At 40.9% G+C, this 14492-nt stretch overlaps 2 protein-coding genes across 6 annotated transcripts; both read right to left on the bottom strand.

Moving 5' to 3' along the window:
* Window positions 1-492: 492 nt before the first annotated feature.
* stard14 (START domain containing 14) lies at window positions 493-4088 on the bottom strand. The gene is made up of 6 exons (XM_042074954.1): window positions 3537-4088; window positions 3272-3419; window positions 2571-2674; window positions 2166-2283; window positions 2006-2058; window positions 493-1286 (listed from the first exon to the last, which is right to left on the bottom strand). Exons 1-6 carry the CDS (start codon window positions 3720-3722, stop codon window positions 1071-1073), a joined length of 825 nt encoding a protein of 274 aa, XP_041930888.1. The 5' UTR covers window positions 3723-4088; the 3' UTR covers window positions 493-1070.
* A 473-nt stretch (window positions 4089-4561) lies between these two features.
* rab41 (RAB41, member RAS oncogene family) lies at window positions 4562-14136 on the bottom strand. 5 transcript variants are annotated; one of them, XM_042074965.1, is made up of 8 exons: window positions 13952-14136; window positions 12682-12740; window positions 12363-12416; window positions 11127-11232; window positions 10694-10805; window positions 8575-8668; window positions 7823-7889; window positions 4562-6791 (listed from the first exon to the last, which is right to left on the bottom strand). In XM_042074965.1, exons 1-8 carry the CDS (start codon window positions 14028-14030, stop codon window positions 6727-6729), a joined length of 636 nt encoding a protein of 211 aa, XP_041930899.1. In that variant the 5' UTR covers window positions 14031-14136; the 3' UTR covers window positions 4562-6726. The 5 variants fall into 5 exon arrangements, 4 of the variants coding, with proteins under 4 accessions (XP_041930899.1, XP_041930898.1, XP_041930897.1 ...); XM_042074964.1 differs by lacking the exon at window positions 11127-11232 and adding an exon at window positions 11887-11992 and having other exon boundaries at window positions 13952-14134; XM_042074963.1 differs by lacking the exon at window positions 8575-8668 and adding an exon at window positions 10181-10274 and having other exon boundaries at window positions 13952-14133.
* Window positions 14137-14492: the final 356 nt, after the last annotated feature.

Here is a 14492-nt window from a genome sequence, read left to right as displayed (position 1 = left end):
TACAAACTAACCCCATGCATTTCTATGGAGGATTTGAGTGCTATGTCTCCTCATTAGAAAGTCTCTGATTAAGCACGCTGTTCAGCCTTTGTCAAAAGAGAGGTTTACTTCTAGAACTACAGTTTAGCATTCAGATGATTTCAAACGGAATAACACTGGTTGGAGTTGTAATAACTAATTAGGCCACTGCAGCGAAGAGACAATAGTTTTGTCTCCCGAAGGGGGGTTGAAATGTGTTGCAAATTGTTCTTTTTTTAAGTGTTGTTTTTTTTATATATATATATACACCGTCTGTACTCTTCTGGTCAATAAACATATAATGGTTAAAAAGCTGAATCTGAAAATAGTACATTTCATAACCAATTCATCAGCCTTTTATAAAATGTTTATAAATGATACATGAATACAGGAACTACATCTTAAACTTCATGTGATGATACTGAAAGTACCATTTCAGCTGATGTGTTATAACCCATAAAGAAAAAAAGAATCAAGGCTTCAAAAGTTTAGTTGTACAGTACATTTAAAGTAGATCATTCTAATTTTGAAAAATTACCCTGAAGGGTACATTACATTTGTTACCACTCCAATACCACATGGCCACTAAATGAAACATTAAAACCTTCATTTTTACTGTAAAAGAATACAGGATACATAAATAGAGGGCTTCATCAACTTCAGTATGTCCACAAGGCCACTGTACAGTGATGGGAACTCTTGATGCAATTATACTGCAGGATTCCACTGCAGAATCACAACGTGAAAGAAACAAGTTATTCCATATCTGTTGTGACATAAATACAAAAGAAACATACTGCTTCAGAGGAAACAGGTAAACCCGAATGACAGCTTCTGTATCAGCACCTCGCCTAAGCTGCTGTGAACACGACATTCTTTGTCAGCAGGGATGGGCATTGTAAGTGTGCAGAGGTGAGAACTCGCAGCAGCTTGTGAGTCTGGCTGTGGTCTTCAAGTGACAACATATGACATGGAGGAAAATCAAGACTCCAGTTCCCAGTCCATTTGTAAGTCCACCCCGTCCTCTATAGTCCCCATAAAGGCACGTACATTTAGCTGCTGTCATCAGCCTCAGTAGTCTCCGATACATCTTTTGAAGAGCTCTCGTCTACATTCTCCAGCGAGTCTGCCCGCTGAATGGACAACTCTGAGGCGTCCATCATTGGCAGATCACTCTGTTCAGGGTGAAGCCAGGGCTTGCGATTGGGGGAGTTCTGTGCTTTCCATTCTTGGTAGTTCTGTCCCGCCTTATGCACACATCTCAGGACCTGTAGAGAGGGAGTGGTGAGGGACACAGCTACAGGCCAAGATCTCACTCTGAAATTCTACCTCACTGCGCATAGTTTGATAGAAATTCCTGCTCTACCTGATTTTCTGCCCTTTCAAAAGTTTCATAAATAGCCAGACAAAGGTAGGATTGGTGTCACATGAAAATCAACAGCAGTGTTCATTAGTAATGTTGCTTCAAAAAAACAGATGAAAAGTGGTCTACTTAGCAATTATTTTATTTTATTTTAAGCTAAAATATAAGGTATATTTCTTGGCCTGGCTTGTCCTGTGGCAGAGTTAACCTGATTGATGATCAAGAACTTGATGCCATTGATGATTAATTAGGATAACAAAGGTTGACTGAGCCCTTTAGCTTAGAGCCACACAATCTCAGTTTCACACACAAAGATACACCTTGACCTGAATAGTTTCAGATTGCCTTGGCCATGTAACAAGCACTATGAAACCCACTTTACAAGTTACACTGGAGTGTAGCAACACTGCCTAATTGTCAAAAACCAGGACAAGTCATTCAACTGAGTTTCTATGGTTACTGTTGTCGTTTAAAAAGCTTCAAACCCACACACATACACCATGTAGAATTTCCACTTAATACTGTTTAGGACTTTTTCCTCTAATGAAGACATATCATTTGATCCTTGTAGGATAAAAGTATACATGTTCACTAAAATATTCCACCAACAAGAAATATACTCACTTTAGGAGCCAAAACTTGAGAGGCTTTGTTCACCACCCACTTGGGGAGGGAACCTGTCAAAAGAAAATCAACAATGGGTTATTTTTTCAGACAACAAAAAAGAACAACATTCAGTCATGGGCCATCTGTGAGGCCGTGTAGCCCTGTTGTTAAGTCTCACCTTTGGGGTCAGCTTGTGAAAGGTATGTGAACAAGCAGCTGTTTGGTCCAGTTGACACAATCAGGTAACCAGTAAGAACAGAAACTGCTCTCACCAGGTCTTTATGTGGAGGGTATTTCTGGGGGGAAAGAGGAGTTTGTAAGTCAAACTAGGACTCTTATAAATGCTATGGTAACTGAAAGAGTGTTATGTGAATGTATTCATTATATTCAAGTAGGCCTATGCTTCCTAAATACTATTAATCACCTCCAAACAAACATGAATTTCCATTTAGGACCTTATATCAAATCTGGTTGCTGAGACATGCTAGAACAAATATGATTTACAGTATGATGCGTTAAATATTTGTTAATTTAGCAGACGCATGTTGATAGCTGATGCGTACTCAATCAGACCTCAACATACCGGGTGTTTGACGGAGTAGTTCACAATGATGTACTCCACGTCATTCACCTGCCAGGAGCGCAGGGTCACCACATCCCTGTTCTTCAGTGGCTTGGGACAAACCCCTGTGGAAATGAGCAAAAACCATGATAAATATTGGATCAGTCAATCTAACCTGCCAGTCTAACTTAAAGACTTTCATTTCCCCCCCCCCCCCCCCCCCCCCCCACACACACACACTCTTTATTCTTTATTTTATTTTTGACCAATTTGTGTATTATTTCAATTATTTATTTATTTTCCCCCCATGTTATATTGTTGTTGTACCATTGTCATTGTTTTATGTTTGTTTGTAAGCACTTTGGTTCAACTCAGTTGTTTTTAAATGTGCTATAGAAATAAAGTTGACTTGACTTGACTAAGTAACCCTCCCCAGTGTAGGTAACCAAGGGCTCAGTAGTGGAGCTGGAGCAACCACCTGGCCTTGGTGTGTTGATTATAAATAAACTGTCAAAACAAGCTCCCTCATGCCTCATCCCACTCCTAAGGGTTTAAGCAAGCTTCTACTCAAGTATCCTGTAAACAGCTATCTAGTTAGTTTTACCTCAACATGAAACAATTGATTTGGCATTTTTAAAAGTTGACTGATGCTTAGGAAAGTCAATAGTCTATCTGGAACAAGACAAAGACCAAGTAGGATGAGGGTAAAAGACTGGACTCACAGGAGTAGTAGCCTACATCGGCGTTGGCGGATAATCGTGCGATATCAAAGCTTTCCAGCATAGTAGGGTCCCACTTCTTGCGATACTGACTGTCATGAAGGACGTCGAACATTGTCTCTGCTGAGACGTCTGCTATCGTCATTCTGCACTGTATTCAAAATGACGAAAACAACCATTTAGTGTCAACAATTAACATGTAAATTTACATCCATCAAAACTAGGCAAAAACATCAACTTCTTTTTGATATAGTTAGGCCTAGCGTACCTTGATTTTGTGAACTTTTTGAGGCTTATTCTTACTCCCATGTGAAGATGTAACGGACGGAGTCTCAACCCACACTTCCATTCCATTCTTATCATATTTGCTGTGCCAGTTGTCCATAGCCCAGCATTGTTTTCTAAAGTCAGCAAAAACTTTGTCGTCTGGCAAAATATTCCCACCCTGAGACATGATCAGTCCTAGGCGTTCTCGAATGAGGAGACAATTGATTAAAATTCCTACTTTGCTCGATACTTTTCTCCCCCAAACAAAGGTCCTGTTATTTGATCACTGTTCCAAGACGAATCTCTTCTCGGATGAAAAACACAACCGGTGGCGTTAATATAGTCCTCAATCTAAAAATCAGGCTAGACTGGATTTTTGTTATGAATTCCACACCTGCCAACCATACTAGCTCAGCTCCTTATGGTAGGCGACTTCCGGCCATTGTAGGGTACAGGTGTGCGTCGTGTCAAATGTTTCAAGTGAAAATTACAATTATACGTATAGGTACATTCATAAATTATGCTACACTGTTACAAATTAAAAAAAAGTATTATTGTGTACTTGCGTTAACAAATTACAGACGTTTGTAGGCTATTCTACCTGGATCTCGAACTTAAACGCGTAACCACACCCCCAATACACTTTTGGGCGTATATCACTATGCCACAACTGACTTTCGATTGGGTAACAGTTGGAGCGATTCTTACGTGCGCACAGAAGTGCTTAAGTTATGTGCCCACATGAATCAGCCCTACACCTGACCATAAAGGCTACAATTAGTTTACAGTGTTCAGAAAACGTCACTGGAGGATTTATTTGGCTGTTGACTATCGACATCCCACTTTTTTCTTATAATCGAGCAACACCATTTCCTGCTTTGCTTTGAATGCATTCTAGCCTGTGTTACCCAACAACAACAAAAAAGACTACACTAACACATCTATACATTTTATCGTCTACCATTATCTACAAGTGGAAATAAATTGCTTTGTGAAAAGATAATTATCTAATCATCACTAAGAAAATTAACTTTTGGTGAAATATCTTTATTTCGTGTGATACACTTCGGTGTTTCTTTAACTTTACTTTTTTACAGCAGAGAATAATAGTACATTATTCACACAAACTTTGCTAAACACTAGTAGACAGCATATTTCAAATACACAGTTCAGATTAGCACACAGCTGAGTCATCAGTCAGTGACAAGTATTGAGAGACTTGTTCGATGTAATTGAATATTTTACATTTAAGTCATCAAATGTTAACATTTTCAAACCAGCTATAGAGGATAACAATGAGTATTCAGGTTGCTCAGATGTACATGACAGCAGTGGTTATAATCAGAGGTGTGTGCAATTTTGTGTGTGAAAGTGTGTTGTGGTGCAGTAGGGTTTTAGGTGATGCTTTGAATTCAGATTAATGTTCGTAAATGTGACAGTGGCTACCATAACTTTAGAGACACTTCCCTAATCTGTGTGACCATAGTGACAAGTAAATGACAATATAATCAGAGCCTTTCCCTCCAGATACAGTATCCAAGCAGATATGCAAAGAATAAATAAACTGTTCTTTTCCAACGTGCCACCAAACTGTCATTTTGGTCAAGCGTACAATGTATTATCTGTTGCTAGTGAAATAAAAATAAATAAATTAAGACATTTAAAACCAAACAGTCTTATACAAGCAAAAGCAACAAATGTCAAACTACTCTGTGCTTTTTTGCTTGTTTTTTTCTTTTTACACTGAAGCATCTGCTGCATATAAAGAACTCTGAATATCTGCTTAGCAAAAACAACACCCTCAAATCCAAGCAAGTCAACAGGCCCTTAAAACACCAATTCATCACCATGACTTGATTTAGTGTAACAATTATTGTTAAAAAAAAAAAAAGTAGCAAGGCATTTATACCGTCATCCACCTCCAGATCTTGCATGCTGTTCCTACAACAGTGTACAAAAAACAAATAGTACAAATGAAACACTAATAACTGGCAGTCAGTGGGTGCCGAAAACACTGACACCTGAAAGGCCCACTACAATGCTGCCATCTGTCTGTCCGTATGACATTTAGACAGACCTGATTAGTTACAACTTGCTTCAAGGACCCACTGGTGAAATGGGAGCTTCACAGTTACATTTGTTTTTTTATTTTATTTTTTGGGGGGGGGGGGGTAGTGGACATCCTCTGTAGAGTCCACCATTTTGTTTTCAGACCATGTGGTTAATAAGAGACAGAAAAGCGAGGAGGATAGTTCTAAGCTAGAGATACAGAATTGTATTCTGAGTACCTGTCCCTTTTCTGATAAAATGCCGATGAATGCTTTCTTTCATCAAACCATGTTGTACATTCTACCTAGCTCAATCCTCAACACATCATTGATAAATGGGACTGGCTTTCTTGCTGAGGTTTGACCATATGTATTATGTTCTTTGGCTATTCATGACGGTCCTGGATTTCAAGTCTTGACTAATCTCTGGTCCCTTAAACCATATCTGAACTGAACTGCAGGGTGTGTTGATGACCGCACTTATAAGTTACTGATAAAGAGATCTCTGGAAAAAAAAAAAAAAAAAACCTTGTCCATTGCACTGTTCTTATTTTCGCATGAGCAACTGGCCAACAAATATGGGGATCAGTAACAGTTGTCTGCAATCTCTCAGCATCGACTAGCCTTTTCTTGCTCTCCCTTACGGTAACAATCCACTGAAATTAAAAGCAAGGCATCAACACGGAACCTTCCCCTACCCCTCAAGTCACTGAAATAACTGGAAAAGAAAATGACTGAACAACAACGAGTGTGACACCACCAATGCTCCAAAAAAAAGTGCAAGAACTTAAGAGCAGTGAGCAACGTCAGTCTGCAATCCTATATAACGCCATGCAGTTGGAATAGATGAAAAATCGGAAAACTTTAGCATTTCACCTACGCTGTGTTAATTTTTTTTTTCTCTTTTTTTAAAATCAATTACTAATATTTTCTTATGATAACCCTTTTCTTTTTTTTCTTTAAATACAGAGTAATAGCACATCCACACGGATACTCCGAAAAATCACTGAGTCAAGGGAGTGGGAGGGGAAAAAAAAAGGTTTCTCCAGCTAATGGCGCAGAGCCACGAGTGGAGCGAGTGGCCACTGAGAGACAAGCTGTTGGTGGGGAGGAGGCAGGACTGGTGGGGCTGTGAGCTGGGCACTAGCAGGAGCAGCTGCTCTCGGTCACTGGCAGCTCTGGGGGCTTCTCCAGTTTGATGTCGATCACTGGGGAGGGACAGGTTAAGGACAAAACTCAAAAGACTCTAGAATCATGGCATTCAGCCAAAGCATGTATGGGCCTTATTGTGATATGAGAGAATTGCTGGTTAGACAGGAAGAGTGAGGAGACTAAGGGTAGAGAAGTTGAAGATTAATGGATTTTTACAGTGCAATATGATGCACACCAAGCATGCATTTCATTGGACTGGTTGAGACTGGCCATAACAGGTTACATGACGATCACATTTCATATCCAGGATATAGATGACATTACAGGAAAACTCTAGGATTTTCTAGCCTACCATAGTACTTTTCTTTCTTTTTCTCATAGCATTCAGTCCCTACTAGTCGATAATCACATGAGAGCTGTATACTGATTACTGGATACCAGGCACTGAATCGACTAGTAGAGACTGAATGCAATGCTAGAGGTAAGGGATTGACTGTATAAACTGCAATTCTATAGTTTCTTCAGACGTAAACAGAATCTTTCTCCATAGCACTCTTTTCTCTTGTTTCCAAGGTACTTTTAATCATATTCTTAACCTCGTCAGTGGTGAAAAAGAGGTTTACTTCGTTCTAGCAACATTCTAGCTCAATACTACACTGATTCTAGTCATTTTTAAAGCAGCGGCTTGTGTGTGAACCTCCTCATAAACAATAAGTAATACTAAAGGCTGTAATGCTGCATTAATGTAACTTATGACATGAATTTTTGTTCATGGACCCTTAATGAATTGTTGCTGAATTAAGTTCATGAACATTTCAGTCCCCACTGAGATAACAGCCATGGGAATTCACTGATCTTTGCTTTGATTGGTGTTTTTCACAATAAAAGAAATGGATTAACCGCAGCCCTGTCTCACTGACACAGGAGGGGGGTTTATCTTTACAGCAGAGTCACTGCATCAGGTTTTACCAGTTCTAAATCACCTTCAATCTGAAAAGTACAATACAGCAATCAAGTGCAGATTTTCGGCGTATGATAATGAGACTTGCAAATAAGACAAAGCAGCATGATTTACTTGGAAGGATACTGTCCTCTTTGCTCTTTTCTGGTGTACTGTCCATCCCAGGCAAGGCTGCAGCAACACGACGGAACAGCTGAAGGGAAACAGTGAGATGGTTTGCACGGATGTGGGACAAAGTGTGGCCTATAATTTGCTTATAGCATCTCTGACTGTCACTTCACATTGGGCACTGCTTCATGTGTAACTTGGCTTTTGTTCTTTACAAAATGCTACCTTGAAGATATTTACAACAATATTGTGATGAAAGGCAGGCACAAAGGGAAAGCTAGGGTATGTGAAGCTGAATTCAACAGGGGGGAAATAACATGATCTTGCAACTCAGGGATAGAAGGAAGAACACACACACACACACACACACACACGCCATATGAAGTAATGTGCACACACACTAAGGCACAACAACTACTAGCTTCATTCAAACTCAGACATCAATTGGTACCAATAGTTAAGATGGACAACCATAGCATTGTAAATTTGCTAGAAGGAATTTGCTTGCCAAAGTTTGATTGAAGCCACAAAACAAGCAAACTGATAATAAAAAGGAAAAAGGTACACCACAGCACATGTACAGTTTACAGAAAAGCCTGAGGAGGGCAAACACAACCCTGGCGTGACTGTTCAACAGATTAAAAGACATCACTGGCAAAGGTACCGTGGAAGAAGAGAGAAAGAGAAATGGAGGAGTGGCAAAGGAGTTTCAGGGTGGGGTGGTGGCGCAGAAGTGAGGGTCTGCCCTGTCTTTTATGGAGCATCTCTACCTGTTTGACATTGTAGCCAGTCTTTGCGCTGGTCTCAATGAACATGACATTCAGTTCCTTAGCTCTCTGCTCGCCCTCCTCCGTGGTGATCTGTCTACTCGGGCCAAAGCAGAGAGGGGACGGCCACAATGGAATGAGGAGAGACAGAGACCCCAAAGGCACCAATGGGAGGAAAAGGAGCATGAGAGACGGAAGGAAACAGGGAAAGAGAGAGAAAAGAGAGGGGGAGAAGTAAGAATAACTCAATTTGCTAGGCCTTAAGAAAAATGTCAGTGTTAGTACAGTTGCGAGGGGCACAAACTTTCACGAGAAGATGGAAAAAGAGGGCAGGAAGCCCTGCTGTTGGAGGAGGACAGCATTTCTTTTTAAGAAATGAGAATCACAGCAGAGAAAAAACAAACACACACACTTTCATATTCTTACCCTTAAAGGAGCTATATATAAGCCTAATTAGCAATCGGTTACCAAGCAAAATGATTTCATACTCCCCAGATTAGGGGTGTATTACTACCTCCTCTCCCTTCACAGAAGTAAGCCAAGTAAACCAAGATGTCGGAGCTGAGGCTACCTGAAGCAAGAAAACTATCATATGATTGAAAGTCACCGTAAGTCACCATTAGTGTCTCGATAAGCATCAATTGATGCATAGAGATTATAATAAGGACTGTTTATAAAAATCAGTGCATTACCTTAACTCTTTTGGTCATTGCAAATTGCATCATTGCCAATTGATGCATAGAGGTAATAATAAGGACTGTTTATAAAAATCAGTCAGTGACTTAAGTTAAGATGGTGATGACCGGAGTTAAGGTAATGCACTGCCCTCATAAAGAGTCCTTATTAGAACCTCTCTGTACACTTGCAGAGTTACTTTGATTTGTCCGTAGGAACCCTCTCCACACTACCACCAAAGTATAATGCTTTTTTGAAACCGTCAGTGGTTTAAAAATAGCTATTTGTTTTGAGGTGGTGGCATGCCCCTTGCACTATCACTATAAGCCGTTCTGTTGTTAATGCAAAATATGGTTAGCTCAAACCTACTTAACATATTTTTTCCCCAAACAAAAGTTTGAACTTGTTATATTCCATAAATAGATCCTAGGTTGTTTCTACTCCGGATCATTCCTTCCTAATTCCTAACCATCAATGTTAACCGATGGGCTTGCTACTGAGCTACTTGTCAATGTATAGGACAACTGTGTTCATTTGGGGCCATTCATATTTTCAGATTGAGGCTCATTTACATCAGGTCATTATTTTAGCCTCTGAAATGGGATTTTAGCAATTGACAACACAATTGCTGGCCATGCAGGCTTATGCCAGTGACTGCATTTTTGCTTTACTTTGATGTTTTCACTACTTCGTCTTTGCCTTGAAGTACAAAGTGAGAGAGGATGGGCCAGGGCCAGCTGGTTAGCATGCCAACTTGAGCAACACAGAGCACGGACATTTCTGGACATTTTTAACGATTCTAGACCAACATTCTTACATATAGCACCTTTAAGGACCTCAACCACACAGAGTCCATCTCTTCTGAGACAGAGCACACAGACTTAGGAGAGTCATAACAGTAGCACTTTGACCCTGGGAGCATGTGAACACCCACCTGCTTGACGTTATAGCCAGCCTTGGCACTGGTCTCTATGTACATCACATTGAGCTCCCGAGCTTTCCTCTCTGCAGCCTCTACTGAAACTTGCCTGCCATTGCCCATGAGAGGGATGGGAGATTGAGTAGAACCACAGGCATGGATGGAAGGGGGGTTGGGTAGGGGACAAATGCAAAGGAGAAATGGAAATAAAATAATAATATATATATTTTTAAAAAATGGGGAAACATGATCAAACACAAATATAAATTAAAACATGGACAAAGAAATCAAAGACTTATCCAAACAAAAACGTAACAAACAAGAAAATCACGAGTGAAATGACAAACTGTAGAATTAAGTAATGAGGGTTTGACCAAAATAAAATAAAATAATATAACAGAAATTAAACCAAAGATGAGGCATGCCTCTGAACATAACATAGGTATGAAATGCCATTTTATCCTCCATCATGTGGACCCATGGCTAATCTACATCTTTTTTTCCAAGACATGTTATGCACAACTGTACCTTTTATCAGCCAAGTCTGTTTTGTTGCCAACTAACATGATGATGACATCACTCCCCCTCTCTGTTCTGACATCATCAATCCACTTTGAGGTCTGCTGGAATGAATTTAAATCTGCAGAGAAGAACGATGAATAGGTGACCAAGAAATACTTATGGATGAAGTGTATTGTAAAGTTATTATTTTTTATGTAAGTATTTTACAAACATAAATTTCAAAACACAGGATTTCACATCCAGAATCTGAATCACACAGAGTAAAGCACACTGTTAGTGAAAAAAGTTCAACAGTATTTTAGTTTAAGCACACAGCCCATGACCACGTCCCCCTCCACCCATCTAGAATACCTGACCTAACTACTCCCTCTTTGATGCATCGCCCCCACGGTGGCCTATCCCATAGCACTCTTGCATTGACCCTGACAGCCTGACTCACTGGTGATGTCATAGACCACCACTGCAATGGTGGAGTCGCGTATGTAGCTGGGGATGAGGCTGCGGAAGCGCTCCTGCCCTGCAGTGTCCCACAGCTGGAGCCGAACCTGAGGATCCATGCAGAGAGAGAGAGAGAGACAGCGGGAAAGAGGGAGAAACATGAAGGAGAGGGTGCGAGAGTGAGAAGAGACAGACATGGAGTTGGAGGAGAGAAATAAAGAACGAGCAGAGACTTAAAGGAGTTGCAAAGAGGCAGCACTGGAGATCACCCATCCAGAAATGAGACACAGTCTCCTGAGAAAGGCAACACAGGCAGTAGTCATGAATTGTAGACTATTCTGGAAAGCCCAATCTGAAGTCATGAATGCTGGATCAAAATCTCTTCTTTAGACTGACAGAGCTGAGACTGCCTGCTGAGCTGGCGTCTCACACCATGAAGCCTTTATCGGAAAGCGGTCCCTATTCCTGCCCTCACGCTACACTGCAGGTGCAGCATTCATTGAGCACAGACATTTGAATGCACATTAGATTAACACAGACGTTCACCTTCTCTCCTTCACAAGCCCTTCAGATGTGAAGAAATGTGTTAGTCGCTCATCTCCCCATAAATAGATGCTAAGGTGAACGCAAGTGCCGGCCAATGTGTTCAAGATAGCTCTATGAATGCTGCCCTTCCTGCAACCGCCTCCAACTCACACCCCATTGGGCACGTAGTGCAGGGCAGAGGGGCCAAGCAGGTGGGGGCCGGAGGCGATACCTACTTGCTATGTCATAGACCACCACAGCAGCAGCCGAGTCTCGGATGTAGCTGGGGATGAGACTGCGGAAGCGCTCCTGCCCTGCAGTGTCCCACAGCTGGAGCCGAATCTGTGACCACATCAGTGGGGCCCAATTTGACCCAGCCAACAAAGCAGAATGGGAGTGGGGGGGATGAACAGAAAAACAACCAACTTAAAAAAAACATAAAAGAAAAATAGGATGGCGGTGTGCAAATGCAGTGTGGGGATAAACAAAAATGCATGTCTTATGAGGTGACAAGTGACAAACAACTAAAACATCTTAACCGCAAAAAAAAAAAAAAAAACTCCAAAACATGCATCACTTTCTATATTTGATTGATTAGCTGATGAGATGAGATGATGAACTTAAGTGAGCTGCCAACTACGGAAAAACTAAGAATGATAAAGATGCTTAAAATGTGAGTGACTCAGAGGTCTGACTGAAGAAAACTACCTACCGTGCGATCTTCCAGGTACATTGTTTTTGATAGAAAGTCAATTCCGATTGTTGCCTGTGAGAAAAGAGAATAACTGAGGCGATACACTACAGTTCATTACACAGCTCTTCACATAAATGGGCCTTCCCAATGATCGGAGGTCTGTTAAGTAAGTAGCCTAACCTTCTATGGCCAGCAGTCATACTCTATTTTTTATTGTCATGTGAAGCTGTGAGGGCAAGTATCTATTAGTATCTATGGAAAGATACTAAAGAGTATCAAAAAAGAAATTATGTGCTACCTATAGGTTGTAGCAGTTTCAGCTCTTCCAAATGCTTACCTGATAAGTATTGTCAAAGCTGTCATACATGAACCTTGTGATGAGTGAGGTCTTCCCCACTGCAAAGAAAACAATTTCAATGAACATTCCATCAGAATCAATAAACAAATACATCGAACAAGTTCAATCAGTGAATCAATGTTTTGGCCACGGTGATAAACTATCAGAGTTTGATATTGGGATGAATGCTCAACAGACCCTGCTGAACTCTGATCGCTGAGTTGGCAACAAGGGTGGTGCCAGGATTCTCACATAATGGATGTGAGCTAGCTAGCTAACTGCATAGGTAAATCGGAATACGAGCTAGCGGAACGAACCAAACGTGCTTTTACAACTGTATCGACTAAAATATTTACTAACACATACACTACAGTTAAAATGTAATGAATTATTGGTTGGCTTTAGTGGAGAAGGAGCAGATAGCCGCCGTTACATGGCCAACTACGTTAGAGGAGCTAACGTTAGCTAGCCATGATCTCGTATATTGATGGCCGGCTAACGGGCAAACTGGATCTAAATCATTTATATTGCCATCTCCGATAATACGTTATCACATCCAAGCAGTTTTTTCTACACACTCTGTAGATTGCATCCTTCGAAATGTTACATTGCATAAATATCTAACGTTACGCAAGAGCTGTTTGATTATACTTTACCTACTCTGACTTAAATGCCAACTATGTTAGCAGCTAGCTAGCCAAAGCCTACAGCTAAGCTACTCACAGCTATCGTTGGCCGCACCACAAAACACACAATAACGGGCTCGGTTAGTGATTTAGCTTGGGCAGATATAACACTGATGAACTCTTCAAAATAACAACAGTGTGGTTTTGATAAAATGTATGGCAACGTCCATTCTCAAATCTAGTCTTGCCAGACACTAGCCACACTTATTCAACATCAGGGTGGCTAGCATAGCTATGGTAGTTTACAACAGGAGAGCATACAGTTGCTAACGTTGGGTAGCTAGCTGATGTCATCTGTAAGTGCGAAGAAAGGTGGCTGGACAGTCATGAGACACAAACAGCTTTTGTTCAGTTTTGTGGAGAGTATCCATATTATGTTTAATTTTAACCTCGGTCTACACACGTCACTTCACTGACATCAGGTTAGGTGTACTTGTTAGCTGAGGTTAGTTTGTTGTAGAGAGCATCCTTGAATCGGCCCGTCTCGTCGGCCTCAGAAAGGCTACGTTAACATTACCGTCGAGCATCCAATGGAACGAATCACTCAATTAGAATCTATAATATTATGAACTGAGAAATCTTACCGCTTTGCTCGCCTAAGAACACGAGCTTGAATTTCCGCAGGGGGTTCCCAAACTCTCCGCCACCCGTCGTTGTCGACATATTTATTTTACGATACAGACAAATCCCTGTTTATTTTCCTTACAGAGAAGGGCAAATACACCGTCTGTTCATATGGTTGTACCACCGTTTCCTGTGCGCGCTAGCGCCCTGTAGTGGCCAAAAAACGTCAGCTTACCCTACCCCAAGAATATGGGCCTAGTATTTCATGGTTTGGCTTTTTTCTTTCACAAGACAGCTAGTTAGCCTACATGTCATGATCCACGTCCAACTTTTTCTCGAAATACTTCAAATACAGATTCAAGCATAGGCCTATCATACAACATGAACTTTCATATCATCTAGTGAAATCTGCTGTTGTTACTTTTGTGTGTGTGTGTGTGTGAAAGAGAAAATGGGCCTTTCTTACCCCTTTGTGGTCCGACTATAGACCATACAGCCTTTTGGTGAGGAGGGTCATGTCAAAGGCCTCACAAGCAAAATGTGAGTAAATCTAGACATAAC

Source organism: Alosa sapidissima, chromosome 20, assembly GCF_018492685.1.
Source record: "Alosa sapidissima isolate fAloSap1 chromosome 20, fAloSap1.pri, whole genome shotgun sequence".
In the NCBI taxonomy this organism is placed as follows: Eukaryota; Metazoa; Chordata; class Actinopteri; order Clupeiformes; family Clupeidae; genus Alosa; species Alosa sapidissima.
The sequence above is the reverse complement of the archived record's forward strand: the minus strand, read 5'-3'. Positions and strand labels throughout refer to the sequence as shown.